This window comes from Petaurus breviceps, unplaced genomic scaffold (assembly GCF_028583685.1).
Source record: "Petaurus breviceps papuanus isolate PSGF00001 unplaced genomic scaffold, PetGlider_PUasm1.0 174, whole genome shotgun sequence".
Lineage (NCBI taxonomy): Eukaryota > Metazoa > Chordata > Mammalia > Diprotodontia > Petauridae > Petaurus > Petaurus breviceps.
The window spans coordinates 50810177-50827405 of record NW_027185761.1 but is presented as its reverse complement, the minus strand read 5'-3'; the positions used below and the strand labels follow the sequence as shown (position 1 = coordinate 50827405).

The 17229-nt window shown below is 40.2% G+C and overlaps 1 protein-coding gene across 1 annotated transcript in view; it reads right to left on the bottom strand.

The window, feature by feature from the left end:
- LOC138158495 (cadherin-related family member 3-like) overlaps positions 1-17229 on the bottom strand; it is a gene marked incomplete at its 5' end in the record, with an annotated part of 85968 nt that overhangs the window by 30151 nt on the left and 38588 nt on the right. Inside the window, 3 exons of the mRNA XM_069084564.1 lie at positions 351-547; positions 1076-1183; positions 7580-7674. Of these exons, the coding sequence (XP_068940665.1) occupies positions 351-547; positions 1076-1183; positions 7580-7674 (400 nt within the window). The remainder of the gene's footprint in view (positions 1-350; positions 548-1075; positions 1184-7579; positions 7675-17229) is intronic.

Sequence of the window (17229 nt, the reverse complement as noted above, 5' to 3'; positions counted from 1 at the left end):
CTGTAGATAGGGATTGTTTTTGCTTTTTCTTAGAGCAGTGCCTGGCATATGGTAAACACTTAATAAATACTCATTTATTGATGTTAGTACTAGTTAGAGAGTCTATCAGCAACCAAATATCATGAATCAATACATAATTTTAGAGCTAAAAGGGACTGAGAGACCATCTAGTCTAAGCCTATGATTGTACACTTGAAGAACTGAGGTAATGAGGAGTTAAATTACTGCTCAGGGTCACACAGCTAGGAAGCAGAAACAACAGCATTTGAAAACAGGTCTTCAGACCCCAAAGCTAATACTTTCCCCTGGACTGCACTACTTCCAAGACCCAAGACCAATTTCTTCCCCACCTTTGTCAATAGCAAAGTATCTGTTCCCTGGGTTCAGTTCAAAGGTGAGACGTCCCATCTGATCTTCATCAGTAGCTTGGCAGGCACCCACAGTTTTTCCCAGTGGAGTTTCTTCATCGAGTGTGATGTTGCCCTCTCTATGGGTGGTTGAGTTCACCAGGGTAGGAGTCAGAACTGCTTCTTTGATGTTAAATAAACTTATTTAAAGGAAAGAATATGAGTAGAGCATTGGACAAAGTGCAAGTCTTTTCTCTTTCCTGTAAAGTAAGGGCTTGGCACTTGAAATTCTTGACCACTAGAATGGTTTCCTAAGCTCTTTGGTGATGACATTAAACATGGGTAGCCTCCTTAAGGGCAGAGAATACTGGAGATACAGTTTGATAGCTCTGGACAATTAAATCAAAGGATGTATTGCCCTGGCATTCAGTATATATGACATCCTTCTAGTGCAATATCAAAAGCATATCTCTCTTTAAATTTCTTTTGTTTTCAATAATGTCCTTTTTATTTGGGTATTTTAAAGGGTATCCTGGGTGCTTTTGCTACCTCTGGGTGAAAAGAAATTTTTTTATTCGCTTTTTTTTTTGTTGTAGTTTTATGTTTATTTCTTCCCCGCCCATCACCACCCAAGATTTTAGAATGCAAAAAGCTTAATAATGAATTTCACTTGATTTCTGTATTTAATTGTCAAGGTTGAAGTAAAATAACATATTTCATTTCCTTACCTGCAGGTGAGAATAGGGGCCTTATTGTTTACGTTGATGAGGAAGATATTCATGTTCCCCATGATAAAAAGCCCTCCTGGGTCAGCCACTTTAATAACCAGTGAAAAGCTAAACAAACAAACAAAAAAAAAAGCAATGGGAGATAGAACTTGGGACTTGGGGATGCAGGGCGCTCTAGGCTGGCTCTACACACAAGACTGCTCCAGCTGTTTGGACCAAATCCACCAGACTGACTGGATTGGTCAAATGCAACAAAAATTCATCTAAACACATTGCTTGTACCACATTTGAAGTGAGTGCTGCTCTATGTAATCAACTCAGTAGAGCATAGGGGCATAGCAGGGCTTTAACTCTAAAGAAGCAAATGAAACATGGCCCCAGGGGGTAAACATACAGCAGCCTTCCATGAATCTGTGGAACATCTATCCTCAGGGGCTACCACATCCACACTCCTGTCTCAGTAATATACCTCTCCCAAGTCCCCTCTTCTCTCAAGTCCCATAGTGTTTGAGGGCAGAATTCACAGGGGATTGTCTCCTTCTCTAGGCACCGATGCATTTCTATGACCTCCAAAGACCCTTCCAAGTTGAAATCTATAACCCTTTGACCTGTAACATAGGGAAGTTTAACAAAGTGCTATTTTAGGTGCCTTTCCACTTTGGGTCCCATGAGGCAGAGGCAGCTGAGTGCTTCAGTGGATAGGGCACTGGGTCTGGAATCACAAAAGCCCAAATTCAAATGCAGCCTCAGACACTAACAGTACAAGTCACTTAACCTCTGTTTGCCTCAGTTTCCTCAATTATAAAATGGGAATAATAATAATAATAGCACATACTTCCCAGGACTGTTGTGAAGATTAAATGAAATAATGATTGTAAAGTGCTTAGCCCGGTGCCTGGCCCAGAGTAGACACTCTCTAAATGCTTCTTTCCTTCTTTCTCAATCATGACTTTTCACAGGTTCATAGACTTAGATCAAGAAAAGACCTCAGAGATTATCGAACACAGCTCTCTTAGCTTGCAGGTGAGGGAAATGAGGAACAGAAACAAGGTAATTTGATACATAGCACACAGAATAAGTGGCAAAGCCATAATTAGAACCCAGGTCCTTTGACTCCAAATCCAACTCTCTTGTTCAATGCCCTCATATTATAGCTAGGGAAACCAAGGCCCAAAGAGGTAGCAAATCCTCTCTTACCACTAGCCCTTACTATTTCCTACTGTGACACTAAGTCAGGTGCTTTTTTAGAATCAATCCTCCAGCCGTTAGCCCTCCAAGCTCAGACCTTTCAATATTGAAAACTGATTGACAAGAGCAAAGGATTTTGTTCCAGGAACTCTTTTGAATAGTGTAATGATTAAGGAGAGAGATCCAAAGGGTAGGATGATTAATGGGATTCCATTTCAGCAGCACTGGTTATATAGATTTGGAGGAAGAGAGCGCAGGCTATGGGGAAGCTGGATGTTTCCTAATAGGAAGATTACTGTCTGGCTCATTAACATGAGGAACTTATGCATAGCTGATACTGCTGATTGTATTGGCCTCTCCCTTCAACTCCCAGGTGCAAGGTTTGGTGGCTAGGCTGTTTCCCAGGAAACATGATTGTATCGGCAAGAACCAAATAAAGGGACAAGCTCAGCAATTATCTGGATAATCGTATTGATTTAGACAGCAAATCTGGATAATTCAGAGCAAAAGGAAAAAAAAAAAGAAACAAAACCTTGCTTATTTCTCACTCTAATTCTATAGGTGCAAAATGCTCTCAACCACCCACCCCTTAATAGATATGTGATGGACACGGGGCAAAATGACATATTTGGGATATGGCAAGTGTTTGGATTTGCTTGACTATCCTGATCTGTTACAATGATTGTGTCTTCTTTTTGTGTTTGGGGTGAGCTGGAGGGGGGTGTTGAGAGGGTCACATAAAAAAAAGGAAAGAGGGTCATTAAAGTTTTTAAAAGCGCACACACAAGAACTGAAGAAAGCACTAAAGGAAACAGAACGACTTTGAAAGTGACATGTTGAATTCAAGTTAATGAGTATTTATTATGTACTTTTAGCAAGCTGTGCAAAATATTTGTGTTTTCACATTTTATCTTTTGCTCTTCTCCTTAAGATATGGAAATATTCTTTTTTTTTTCCTACTGGGTGGGGGGGGGGGGCAGAGAGGTTCACTATACCCAGAAATTTTTTTTAAATAAAATGAACTAATTCCCTAGACAGCATCTAAATATTGTTGTTGTTCAATAGTACATGACTCTTTATTACCCAATGGACCAAATTGTCTAGAGGGTCTTTACTGGCAGAGATATTGTGAGTGGTTTGCCGTTTCCTTCTCCAGTGGATTAAAGCAAACAGAGGTTAAGTGACTTGCCCAGGGTCCCACAATTAGTGTTTAAGGTCAGATTTGAAATCAGGTCCTCCTGACTCCAGGCCCTGTACTCTATCCACTGAGCCACCTAGCTGGCTAGCATCTAGCTAATCACTTTAACTTAAACCCAAAGCACTCTGATAATTCAACCCAGAATGATATTTTTTTTCTCAAGATTATTTAGAGAAAGACCTCATTCTGCAGGATTTCACAGGTTTTCCCAAAATAAAATGATTACTAAAAAATGACATTTGTATAACCTTTAAAGTTCTCAAAGCTTTTTTACATATCATATTCTTTGAGACTCAAACCAAGTCCATGAGGTAGACACTATAATTATTCTCTTTTAGAATGTAAGTTTCTTGAAGTCAGGGACTCTTTGCATTTTTATGTATTTCTGCCACTTAGCACAGTGTCTGGCACATAATAAAGTATGACATAAATGATCATTAACTAGTTAATTATCAGAGGTTCTGATCTCCAAGGTGGCTCTACTAACTTATGAAAGTCAATTAAGCTCTCAGGGCCTCAGTTATATCTCCTGTAAAATGGGAGTTTTTCATTAAATGATCTCTGAGATTCCTTCAAGTTCTCAATCTATGGTCTCCATTTTATAGCAGAGCCTCAGATAAGTCAAGTGACTTGCCTAGGGTCACACAACTAGTAGTATCAGAGGTGGAATTTTAACTCAATTCTTCCTGACTCTAAAGTTCCGCTTCCTTCCCATGACTTCATGTACCCTGAGCTACATCTGGTCAGATTCTGATGAACTTAAATTCATGATAAAGAAATTATTTTTATCTAATAAGATTAAGAATTATTTATTAGGAAAGTATAATGAACCAGCTAATGCATAAGAGCCAGTTAAAATCCTCTAACTACACTTTATCTGGGTATTTTATTGAAGGGATAGGAAGGTCCTAATGAGCCATTCCAATATTTTCATCAGAAGCCAAACAATGGGGGTTCCATCGCTGCTACTCTCTCCCTGGAAGGGATGAATTAACGAGAGTAAATGAGGCATGCCAAAATTTCTCTACCCCTCCTTAAAGGTTCAGTGGTCCTAGAACCTATTAAAGCCCCAAAATCAAAGAAAGAAGGAAAGAATAAGGAGCACTCTGCTGATCTTTATTGGGAATTCTGCATGAACCATTAGCAAAAGAATTGTGGATTCAAATTTTACAAATAGGCAATTTAATCATTCGGTGCAATATGCTCCAATTTCCCAGAACCTAAGGAAGGAGGAAAGGTCTCACTTTAATTTGTATAAGGAAAAGCCAATTTTTTTTTTGCTTTTTGGAGGGCAATTGGGGTTAAGTAACTTGCCCAAGGTCACACGGCTAATTTGTGTGTGTGTGTGTGTGTGTGTGTGTGTGTGTGTTAAGTGTCTGAGGCCAGATCTGAACTCAGGTCCCCCTGACTCCCTAGTACTCTACTCACTGTGCCACCTAGCTGCCCCTCAATTTTTTAAAATATTGTGTTGTTAGTGACCTTTTTCCCATTTGTTAATGTATTTTTAAATTTATATATATATATATGTATACACACACACATATGTGTTTTATTTTGACCTGAAGTTGTGATTTTATTGGTAGAAGTAGAGCCAAGTGAAGAAATGCCTTCTATTGAAGCAGACTGGCAATTTTACTACAATTTACAGCCTTAGAAAACTGAAATAATTATAATTTTGAAAACAAATATGTGATCCCTATTGTCCACAGAAGTCAAGGAAGGAACTAAGGAAAGAAAAAAGAAAGGCAGGAACTAAGGAAGGAAGGAAAGAAGGAAGGAAACAAGGAAGGAAGGGAGGTAGGGAGGGAGGGAAGGAGGGAGAAAGAAAAGAAGGGAGGGAGAGATGGACGGAGAAAGAAAGGAGGGAGGGAGGAAGAAATAGAAAGAAAAAAGAAAGCATGCTAGCACTTCAGAAATATCTCATAATGCGATTATTGTGTCCATTTTATAGTTGAGGAAACTGAGGCAGACTGAAGTTAAGTGACTTGCCCAAGGTCACACAGTAAATGAATGAGGTGGAATTTGAACTCAGATTTTCCTGACTTCAGGCCCAGCACTCTATTCACTGGGCTACCTAGCTGCCTCTATATATAGATACTGTCCATAATTCTGTAAGTTATATGCAGGAATAGCAGAAATGATGTAAAACCCCTCCCCCATGGACTTGGACACTGAACTTGGAAGTCAGAAAGACCTGAGTTCACAGGAGAACTTTGTGCACAATTACAGACACATCGTATCTGTGATGACTGACTTTGATAGGCTGGGCTCCCCTCAGCAATGCAAGATTGTAAGACAACTCCAAAAGTCTCATGATGGAAAGAGCTGTCCACATCCAGAGGAAGACCTACAGAGTCTGAATGCAGATGGAAGCAAACTACCTGCTCCCTCTTTTGTGTTTTGTTTTATTTCTTTCTTTTTCACTGTTCATTCCATGGTTATAATCCTTCTTTACAACTTGACTGATGTTTAATGTGAAGGTATTTGTAGAACCTATACTGGATTGCATGCTGCCATGGGGGGGGGGGGGCAGGGAGGAGAGGAAGGGGGAGAAAATTTGGAACTCAAGGGACTGTGGAACTGAATGTTGTAAAAGATAAGTAAATATTTTTTTAAAAAGACCTGAGTTCAAATCCTGCCTCAGACAGTAGTTGTGTAGCCCTGAATTTCCAAAATGATGGGGTTGCCCTTGATTACTTCTAAGACCCTTTGGAGCTCTAAATCTATGATTCTATAACGGGCACAGGATGGGCAAGCATGGATGCATTGCAATCTGCGCCATTGGAAGGAATATCCCTACTAATGAGACTAAGGATTCATTGAACTATAGCAGTAAACACAAAATGATCATTTTTTTTGAGATATCATCTATCTCCATTTATCTCTGGGTTTTCTTTGGAGTTGAAAACATTGGTTACAGCTTTTAGTCAGTTCTCCCCCAAGGAAGCAAACACCACGGTAAATTAAGGAATTTTGTAGCAAAATATAGATAAACAGACCTGTTTGGTGCCTTGAGGCCTAATCCCACAAAGTCTCTGCTGAGGCCTGGCTGCTGCAGCTTGACCGCTGAGATTGTCAACATACAGGTAAATGGACCAAGGAGTGTGACATCCTCAATCGGCCGAGCTAGTAAAATCTCAGCTCAGGCTCATGAGGGATTGGGTTTGAGTGGTTCATGGCTATATTATCATTTTCTGTAAAGTACCCTGAGACCTAAGAAGCTCCTAAAAATCAACATTAAATAAAAATAATAACAGTGGGCAATACCTCCCCATTTGGCATTTGCGATCCTACAGAGGAAACTAGAAGATATTGGCCTAGTAAATTTTAAGGCTCATTGAACTATAATGGGAATGTTTCTGTCCATAGCCATTCTGAAAAAACAAGACTCCATTCTCTAACCACTGAGGAACAGAAAAAGAAATATTTCAACTCTCCCTGGCCCATAGACTTCCATAGAGCTCAGGGCAAGACTATATCCAGCTTTCACACTATGCACCCCTGTTGTGGGACTGAGTTCTAGATGGGATAGATACAGCTAAGGTGGGAAAATAAATTTAATCATATATTTAGAGTTGGGAGAGACCTCGGAGATTATCTAGTGCTCCTCATTCAAGTTCTAAGTAAGGAAACTGAGGCTTAGAAATTGTAAATGGCTTGCCCAATATCACAGAGAAAATGAGTTCCCAAGGTCACTTATACATGCTATCTCCCACCCTCCCACCTCATATACAAATGAACTTTGGAATGTAAGATCTTAGAGGACAAGGACCATTTTGCTTTGGTCTTGGTATCTCTAGAACCCAAGCATAGCCCTTTGCACAAAGAAAGTGCTTAGTAAATACCTATTGAATTGTCAGTATTTGAACACAAGTCTTCGATTCCAGATCCAACATGTTTTCTATTGCACCATATTTTCTACGCTCTACAAAAGTCAGCAGTAGCAAGCATATAGGCAAAGAGTCAAATAATGACTTTATTTTTAATATTCTCTATGAGTATTAAAAGCATCTATAGAATGGGAGTGTAGCAAGGGATCCTGGGAAAAGTATAGAAAAGGAAAATTTCCACAAAAGGAGCAATATTTAGACTGGACAAAATCTACCTATGTTATTTACCTTTTGGGTCCTCTGTTGAAATCCAAAGTCATTGTTGTGGATATGGTTCCAATATTGTCAACAGCAAATCCTGCATTCTCCGGGGAAATGAAGTACTATTGGGGGACAAATAGTCAAGTCAAGTCAACAAATATTTATTAAGCACCTACTCTATGCCAGACACTGTGAAAAGTACTGCAGATACAAAGAAAGGGAGAAAAAAGTCCCTGCCCTCAAAGAACCTATAGTCCAATGGGGGGAGACAATACACAAACTACAAAGATATAAATAGGGAAAGTCTTGGAAAGAAGCATTAAGGGGAAGCAGAAAAGACTTTCTATGAAAGAAAATTCTAGCTGAGACTTAAAGGAAGCCAGGAAAGCCAGGAGGGGGAGATGAGGAGGGAGATTTCAGGCATGGGGAACAGCTGGGGAAATGCCCAGAGTGAGGAGACAACGTGTCTTGTGTGAGGAACAGTCAGGAGGCTGGTGTCACTGGATTGTAGAGTAAATTGACAGGAGAAGCCTAGAAAGACAGGAAGCATCCAAGTTATGAAAGGCTTTTGAGAGTCAAGCAAAGTTGGATAACCTTACAGTAAAGGAAAATGATAAATGATGAAGGGGGTATGGAAAAATAGGGGCACAAATGTACTGTTGGTGGAGTTGTGAACTGGTCCACCATTTTGGAGAACAATTTGGAACTATGCCCAAGGAACACAGTAATACTACTATTGGGTCTATATCCCAAAGAGATCAAAGGAAAAGGACTCATGGACAAAAAAAAATATTTGTTGCAGCTTTTTTTTGTGGTGGTGAAGAACTGGACATTGAAGTGATGCTCATCAATTGGGGAATGGTCAAACAAGTTGTAGTATATGCTAGTGATGGAATACTATTGTGCTAGAAGAAATGATGAGTGGAATGCTTTCAGATAAACCTGGGAAGATGTATAGGAACTGATTCAAAGCAAAATGAGAAGAACTAAAAGCACATCGTATACACAGTAACCGTAATATCGTTACAATCATCAACTGTGAAAACTTAGCTACTCTGATCAATACAATGATCCACAACAATTCAAAAGAACTCTTGATGAAATACTATCTACCTTCATAGATGAACTCAGGAGTCTGAAGCATATTTTCTTCCACTGTATTTTTCTTGGTTCTTTTTTTCTTTTGCAATATGGCTAATATGGAAATATGTTTTTCATGACTTTATATGTTTAATATTTCTTGGTTTTTTATCAAAAGGGAGGGGCAGGAGGGAGACTGAGAATTTGGAATTGAAATGAATTTTTAAAAATAAATTTTAAATGTAATCGAGAAATGTATAAAAATACATAAAAAATAATACAACATTTTTAAAAAGCCAAACAGAGGTTTTTATATTTGATCCTAGAGGTGAAGAAGCCATTGGAGTTTATTGAATAGGGGAGTGACCTTATCAGATCTGTACTTTAAAAAGATTGATTTGATAACTAAGTAGATAATAGACTTGAGACAGGGAGACCAACCAGCAAGCTATTACAGTAGTCCAAACATGAGGTCATAAGAGATTGCACCAATGTAGTGGTAAGGTCAGAGAAGAGAAGGCATAAAAAAGGATGTTTTCAGGGTAAAATCAATAGGGCTTGCAATAAAGTGTATATGAGTGGAGGATGAGAGAGAGGGTGGAGTGAAGGATGACACCTAGGTTGTAAGCTTGAGTAACTGGGAGGATGATGGTACCCTTAACAGTAATAGGGAAGTTGGGAAGAAGAGAGAATTTATGAATTCACTCATGGTCATGTTAAATTTAAACTATTCAAGGTACATCTGTTATAGGAATGTAAAATTTTAAGATCTTCCCTGCACGTAGGTTAAGTGCACCTGGAGCCTGTGGTGGGAGGCTTGTTTTTCAGGAACACCCACACCTTGGTGCTTTGTGATTGGGCAGTGGGTCAAGAGAGTTTTTACATTCTCTGACCCAGGAGAAGGCCATATAAGCCCTGATGTGAGACTTTGTTTTGGGGCTCACTTTGAGAAGTGTTGTGTGAATTGACCAGATGAGATTCTGGACAGCCATTGAGAGCCCCCCAGCTTTGAAAAACCCAGATGTTGATGCTTCCCTCTCTGGTAACTGTGATTTGGTATGGATGTATGTAATGGTTAGACAGTTGGAGGCCTGTTTGCTTGAAATGTTTCTGTCTGTATACTCTGAAGTTCGGGGTGCTGATCTTTTTCCCCTGAACTAGGTAAATGATATGTTTGATTGTTTAAAGCAAGATTGTTAACCCATTTTGTGTTGCTTTGCTTCAGAAAAGCAGATCTAAGAACCTGTGTTGGCAGCCACTTTGGGGACGCTGGGGTGCTTGCTGCTACAACATCCAAATCAATATGTCCAACAAGAAGTTAAATAAGGAAGAAATCACACATCCTAGGTATCACCAAACATCCTCTGATGTAGTTTATGGTCCCTCAAGGAAGGGAAAATCCCCTAGCTATATACCATATTTTTTACCTCTTTCTATCCCTAGAAGTCTCCTGCAAGTGACTTGATGGCCACTCATTAGATCTACCGTAGAGGGAATTCTTGCTCAAGTGTAAGGGTTGAACAAGATGGCGACTGGTGTTTCTTCTAACTAAGACTGTGAGTCCATTTCCCCAAAATCCAACACAGAGCTAAGCTAAATACACACTCAAAAATTGTTCACTGTGGAGACAATTAAATGGAAGCATGACAGAATGAAAAGAGAGCTGGCCTCAAAGTCACAAAAATCCAGTCAAGTACTAGATTGTGACCCTGGGAAAATATAATCTATTAAAATCCCCAAACAACTTTCTGGGCCTCTGTGCTACAAAGTAGGTGCTGCTTTGGTGAAGGGAGGCCTTCATAGACAGTCCCCTGCACCAATTAATTCACAAGTCTAGTCCCAGGGGAAAGGTACAGAGCTAACAAAACACCACATCAAGATTATTAGGAAGATCGAATTCTTCACCAGCTTCAAAGTATTATCTAAACAGCTGCTATTTAGTCTGAATAAAGTAAAAATAAAGTTAAATATAGCAAGAGGAGTGTTAAATTCTTGATATGTAGGCAAAGGCCAGCTCTACATGCAAATTGTGAATACAAGAATCAGAGATTCAGGTCACCTGACACAACCCTATCATTTTATAAATAAGAAAATTGAGGGAAAAATTTCCCATGGTCACACAGGTGGTAGGTACTAGAGCTGGAAACTGAACTCAGATCCTCTGACACAAATTCTACTATCTCATTCTGCACACACACACACACACACACACACACCATGATGTCCACACCAAATTAATTTGCATTTTATTGTCTGGAGATTAAAAAGCAGGCAATGAGCCTGTCATAAGATTAGATGCATAGAGTCAAAAATGACATTAGAAATCATTGAATTCAACCCCCTTATTTTACAGATGAGGAAAATGAGGCACAGAGAAGTATAGTTACTTTCCCAAGGTCACTCAGATTGTAAGTGGCAGGGCCAAAATTTGAACACAGTGCCTATGATTCTAAATCTTTTTCTGCTGTGCATGTCTATGCATGATGTATGAGAGACTCTTCTTTATCATTCAGCTATGGTGGAGGAAAAATTTAAGTGAGATGACCATCATTAGGGCAAGGCTGTAGAGAACAGGACAGGAAATCAAAGAAAGCTAATGATCTCATCTGTGGATTCAGATTCTCCTCAATCCAGCCAGGACCAAGCAAACCACTCAGCAGAGAAGAGAACCTGGATGCCAGCATCTCACTCCTTCACAAGCATTCATCTTTCTCTCTGGAAAACTCCTTCCTACCGAGGCTAAATATTGCAGCTTCATTTCAAGAGAAGAATTTTGCCCCATGTGCAGCTGATAGAGCAAGAGATAGAACTATGGGCCTGGAGTCAGAAAATTGTTGTTCAGTAGTGTCTAACTATTCATGACCCCATTTGGGTTTTTCTTGGCAGGGATGCTGGAGTGGTTTGCCAATCCTTCTCCAGCTCATTTCACATATAAGGAAACTGAGTCAAACAAAATGAAGTGACTTTCTCTGGATCACACAGCTAGTGTCTGAGGTCAGATTTGAACTCAGGTCTTCCTGACTCCAGGTGCCACCTAGCTACCCAATTAATCAATTTATTGATCCATAATTCTATATAAATTAAATTTTAATTCATGCGGTCCTTTTCCATATATCCATAGTAATTGTAAAAAAACTGATATTCAAGAGTAGCAAATTCTAAGCATGTTTCTGAAGGTGAATTTGCCCTTAAAGAAAGCAAGTTTTTTAAAACTGCCTATTCCTATACTCATTTTTATCATTTGAAATGAAAACTTCTAAGATTAGTGGGAAAAACTTCCAAACTAGTCAAATGATTATGAAAGAAGTCTCCTAGACTGTATTGCTATACTCTGTTATAATTATAATGTTTGTCATATTATGTGGGTAATATAATGCTACATATTATACACTATATTATATGTAGTATATATTATTTTATATATTATAATATATAATTATAATATAGTATAACCAATGTCATACTATAGCAGTTTATTTTTTAATAGTACTGTGAAGGGTGCTATTGATGACATAAAATGAATGCAGATTTACACATAAATCCCACATGCAGATTTAGAGGTATATGTACATGGAGAATGGTCTCTGATTTGCCATGTAAAAGGTCTTAGATTGATCTTCATTGCATCAGTCTCAGAGCTCTGTGGCACAGTGGATTTGTGGAATACAGGCACTACCTAATTCCTCCCAGCCCAGCCCACACTCAAGAGGTAAGGATCACCGAAATATAACTTGAGAAGATTACATAATGGAAGTCCGTCTAACCACGGGCACAGTCTTTTTATGTTGTAGAGCTGCTGTTACTGAGAATCGGCCGGCTCGAGTCAGAATTGCAACATTGGTTTCTCTGAGTCAGAATGTAGCTGGAAACAAACAACAATTATGAGAAAAACCTTTAAGTGTAGTGTGATAACATCAACCTCTTGTATTTCCTTTGGACATACTGATTTATAGTAACTTATAAAATGTCAGCAGCTTGTTTTCATGGTTCTTTTCCAGGTCATCTTGATCAAATAACCTTAGCAGAACATTGTCAAGATCAAGCATTTTCTACAGGAAAAGAAATAGAATTTAGATGATTTTTCAAAAGGATTGTGCATAGTTATTGTTTAAAATTTGACCTCTCAGATCCTATTGTCCAGTATATAAAGGATTTTTTTTTCATTATTGTACCTAAATTCAAATATCATCTGTCCTGGTTTTAAGATTATTTAACTTTGTAATTACTGTTTCCACAAATGATTTTTCAAGGAGCTATGTCAGTCAGGTTTTCCAGAAGCCCTTCAAATTGATTCACTGTGGCCACTTTCATACAATGCTAATCTTGAGTTTGTACTGAGAAGAAAATGGAGTTCCGGTTTGGTACACCGAAATCATTTCATTTCATATGACTAACTTAAAAGGCTTTCCTTCTGGAAAGAATTTCCTAGTAATAATAAATACTGAATATTTTCCCTTTTTTCCCTTTAACATTGAAAAAATAGATTAAAAGGGAACCTTTTAGAGCTAGGGCATTTCTACTAGTGGGGAAATAAAGAATGCTTAATTAGGAAAAAAAAAAAGATTGATGTTTAGCCACTCTGCAGTACAAGAGAGTCTGACCTTAATAAACAATAATAACATAAAAGTCTGTCACAAACAAAGCTGTAATAACGGTGGGACCTGGGCTTTGCTGCAGGGCTCCAAATTTAGAGAGTGCTGATCACATATGCTGATCTTTAGCAGATAGAAACAACAAAGTCAGCACTTAATGAGAATAATTTGTTAAAATGCTATAAATCCACTTGCTGCCCTTTATTTTTCCTACTAATAGGTTCCCATATGTGTCCTTGGGGTCTCTGTCACATCAAGTACATGAGTGAGTAGTATCTCAGCTCCCTCATGACACTTGTCCCAAGCATAGCTTGTGATATTCATAACTGCAGCTCTGTATGAGAGAGAAAGAGACAGAAACAGAGAGAAACCAAGAGATAAAGACTGAGAGAGACAGAGACAAAGAGATAGAGAGAGAAGGAGGGACGGAGAGCGGGAGGGAGGAAGGGAGGGAGAGACAGACAGACAGACAGACAGAGACAGAGAGACAGAGACAAAGAGATAGAGAGAAAGGGAGGGAGGGAGAGAGGGAGGGAGGGAGAGAGGGAGAAAGAGAGAGAGAGAGAGAGAGAGAGAGAGAGAGAGAGAGAGAGAGAGAGAGAGAGAGAGAGAGAGAGAGAGAGAGAACCTTTTGTCAGGTCCTACACACAGACATTCCTATAGATGTTTATAGCTACTAAAGGAATTGTGACATCAAATTTGATGTTTAGCCATGTTTGGGCAATGTCAAAGGCAATATAGTGTCTAGAAAACAACATGGTATCAGAAGCCCTTGGTTGAAATCCCACCTTCTAGCTGTGTGACAATTAACAAGCCATATCACCTCTTAGCTTTATTTTTCTCACCTGGAAAGGGGGGGGGGGGGTAGGGAGAAAAGGAGATAAAAACACTACCTACTTCACAGTGTTATTGTGGGGAAAGCACTCTGGAAACTGTAAATGGCTATGGAAATGTAAGTTTTTATTTTATCTGCTAAATACTTCGGAACTGTTTAGCAGTTTGTAAAATAAGGTCTTCCTCCTTTTTTTAACCTCCTCCAATTGATGGTGGTGGTACTCAAAGACAATGCGATTATACATCTGTAGTGTAGAGTCTTGTTGCTAAGCAACCAGAAAGTAGCTGGGAAAGCAATAAAAAGCCACCTCAATGAATTATCGATGGGGTAAGAGGCCAACGTAAATAGACAGAAATGAACTCATGCCTTGGTCAGTCGACTCACATTCATTCTTCAGAGTGAAACGTCTACAAAGGCTAATGAGCCCAATGCCTAGTTAATACTGACCTTTTATCTGAAGCCTAAGAACTGATGAGATAATGCTGGAAGCCTAAAGGATGCTGTCCTTATCCTCTAGTGAGATCCCTTCCACCATTTTGTATATGGGGTCAAATTGTATGGGGTCAAAATTAGGTTCCATTGCGGTCCCTTACTGGAGCTATCCATCAATGATTATTTGCTGTTTGAAAGTACCAAAACCTAGCCTTCAGGCTAAGCACAAGTGATATGAGGCAAGGCCACCTTGCAATATTACACTAGCTTGGTGTTCTCCAGAGAGCAGTTGTAGAGATCCAACTTCAGGATTCTTTTACAGCTCAAGACGTGGGGGTGGAGTGAGAACAGTTCGCTGGGAAGGAACTTTGCCTACCCGGTATCTCTGTGATATCTTCAGGGTCATTCCCTCCAACCATGCAGATCCTAAGCTACCATGCAGCTATTGTCCTGTTTTCCCCCCAGGTTCACCGCTGGAGGTCCACCTGAAATGGGGGGGGGGGAGGGGTTGCTTCCTCACATCCTCTTGAGAGCCAAAGAATATCAATGGTGCAGTCATGCTACCCATAAGTTAGCCCTCACTGTCACCACTCGATCAGCCCATTTCTTTTTCACTCATGTTTCTTTGATGGCATCTTTACTTCTGGCTGCTCTTCATAACACTGGGTTTGTTATATATTACATTTGTTCATGCCCACTACAAGCTTATCCATCACCCTGTGCTTTCTGAGATCCAGCCTCACTATGACTGGAGCTTCATCACCCCTAAACTGGTCACTTGGTGATAATTCTTTGGCCAGGGCACCCTAAGAAATGAAGGAAAATGTACATCCCTTAATGTCACATAGCCTGTTCTGATTCTAGAATGACTAACAGAGTGAAAAAAGAAGACAGAGTTTTCCTCAAATGTAATAGGCACTTATTAAGAGCAATATAGGGGCATCTAGGTGGCACAGTGGTAGTTAGAACACTACCACTGGAGTCAGGAAGACCCGAGTTCAAATGCATCTCAGACACTTACTAGCTGTGTGACCCTGGGCAAGTCACTTAACCCTGATTGCCTCCAAAACAAAAAAGCAATGTGGATAGAATTATAAAATTTCTACAGTGTGGTGTAGTGGATAGAGGATCAGACTAGGAGTGAAGAAATGTTTTTCAGTCATTTCAGACTCTTCATGAACCCATTTGGGAGTTGTCGGGTTTTTTGACAAAGATAATGGAGTCACTTTCATTTCCTTTTCCTGCTCATTTCACAGATAAAGAAACTGAGACAAATAGGGTTAAGTTTGGCAGAGTTTCCTGGCATAAGTAACTTTTTTGAGGTCCCACAGCTACATGTAAATTGAAGACTGAATGTGAACTTGCATCTTTGTCTCAAAGACCTGCCCTCCATCAGCTAGGCCAGGCTGCTTATACAGTCCAAACCTACATTATCCAGATATTCAGGAATAGCTCTAAACTGGAAATCTGAGGGGGGGGGGGTAGTATTTTAAGCACCCCTGGTTACCAAAGAAGATGTTTTGGTTAGTGATTATGCAGAAACAAGTGAGTGAATCCAGAGATTATATCAAGCCTTCAATGGGTCACTTCATGAATGAGAAGGAAAGGAGTCCCTCCACCCCCTGCCCCCCCCCACCCCGCTGAAAAGTGCAGAGAAGAGAAGGGAGACAGGAGTTGAAGAAGCATCAGCAGGTGGGAAGTTTAGAACAAGTCACAGGCCATGACAAGATGAAAGAGTTCCAGACTTACTAGAGAGGAGGGAAGAAGGGTGGGGAGAGGTGGTCTTACAGCCAACCAGGGTTAAAAGGAGGGGAGAAGAGAAAGCTCAGACCTGTTCGCTGCCTATGACCCTGCATCTCCCGCCTCAGAGCCTTCTCCTTCACTGTCCCCATGCCTAGAAGGCTCCCTCCTCACCTGCACCTGCTGTCTGCCCTGGCTTCCTCCCAGGCTGCAATCTTCCCTTCTGCAGGAGGCCTGACCCTCTGGGCCTTCTCTCTGAAATTGCCTCAAATTTACACCATCTCTGGGTGGCTAGGTGGCGCAGTGAGTGAGATCACTGGCCCCAGAGTCGGGAGAACCTGGGATCGGTTCCAGCTTCAGATACTTAGCACACACACACACACACACACACACACACACACAGACACACACAAACTGGTCGTGTAACGTTGGGCAAGTTACTTAACCACAACTGCTTTAAAAAAAAATGTACACCATCTATGTCTCCTAGGGACATAGTGGTTTGCACATTGTAACTCCCATTAGAACGTGCTCTTTGAGGGAAAGAACTGCCTCTTGCCTTTCTCTGTTCCCCAGGGGTTGAGTGATGTTGTTATCCTCTTAAAATTGCTCAGATTCTTTCAGCATGAATCCTGTCCATGTACACCCACAACATCTGGCAGAAAATCTGGTCAATTAACTCATCCAACCATGCCTAGATAAAATTAATCCCCAAGTAACAGTTTTGTCTTCAGATCCTCAGGGCCTAACGAACAGTAGAGGCATAATAAATGCTTATTGAATAGAGTGACTTGAGGCATAGAGACACATTCCTGTAATCCCTGTTGCTGGAGAAGGTTAATGCTGGTGGACTGCCTGTATCTGGGAGTCCTGAGGTGCAGGAGACCTAAAGCTGGATGTCCACCCTAAGTCTAGTACCAACAGGATGAATCCCCAGGAATGGGGGCCACCAGGATGCATGCATAAGGAGGAGTAAGGCAGCCCACATCAGAAACAGA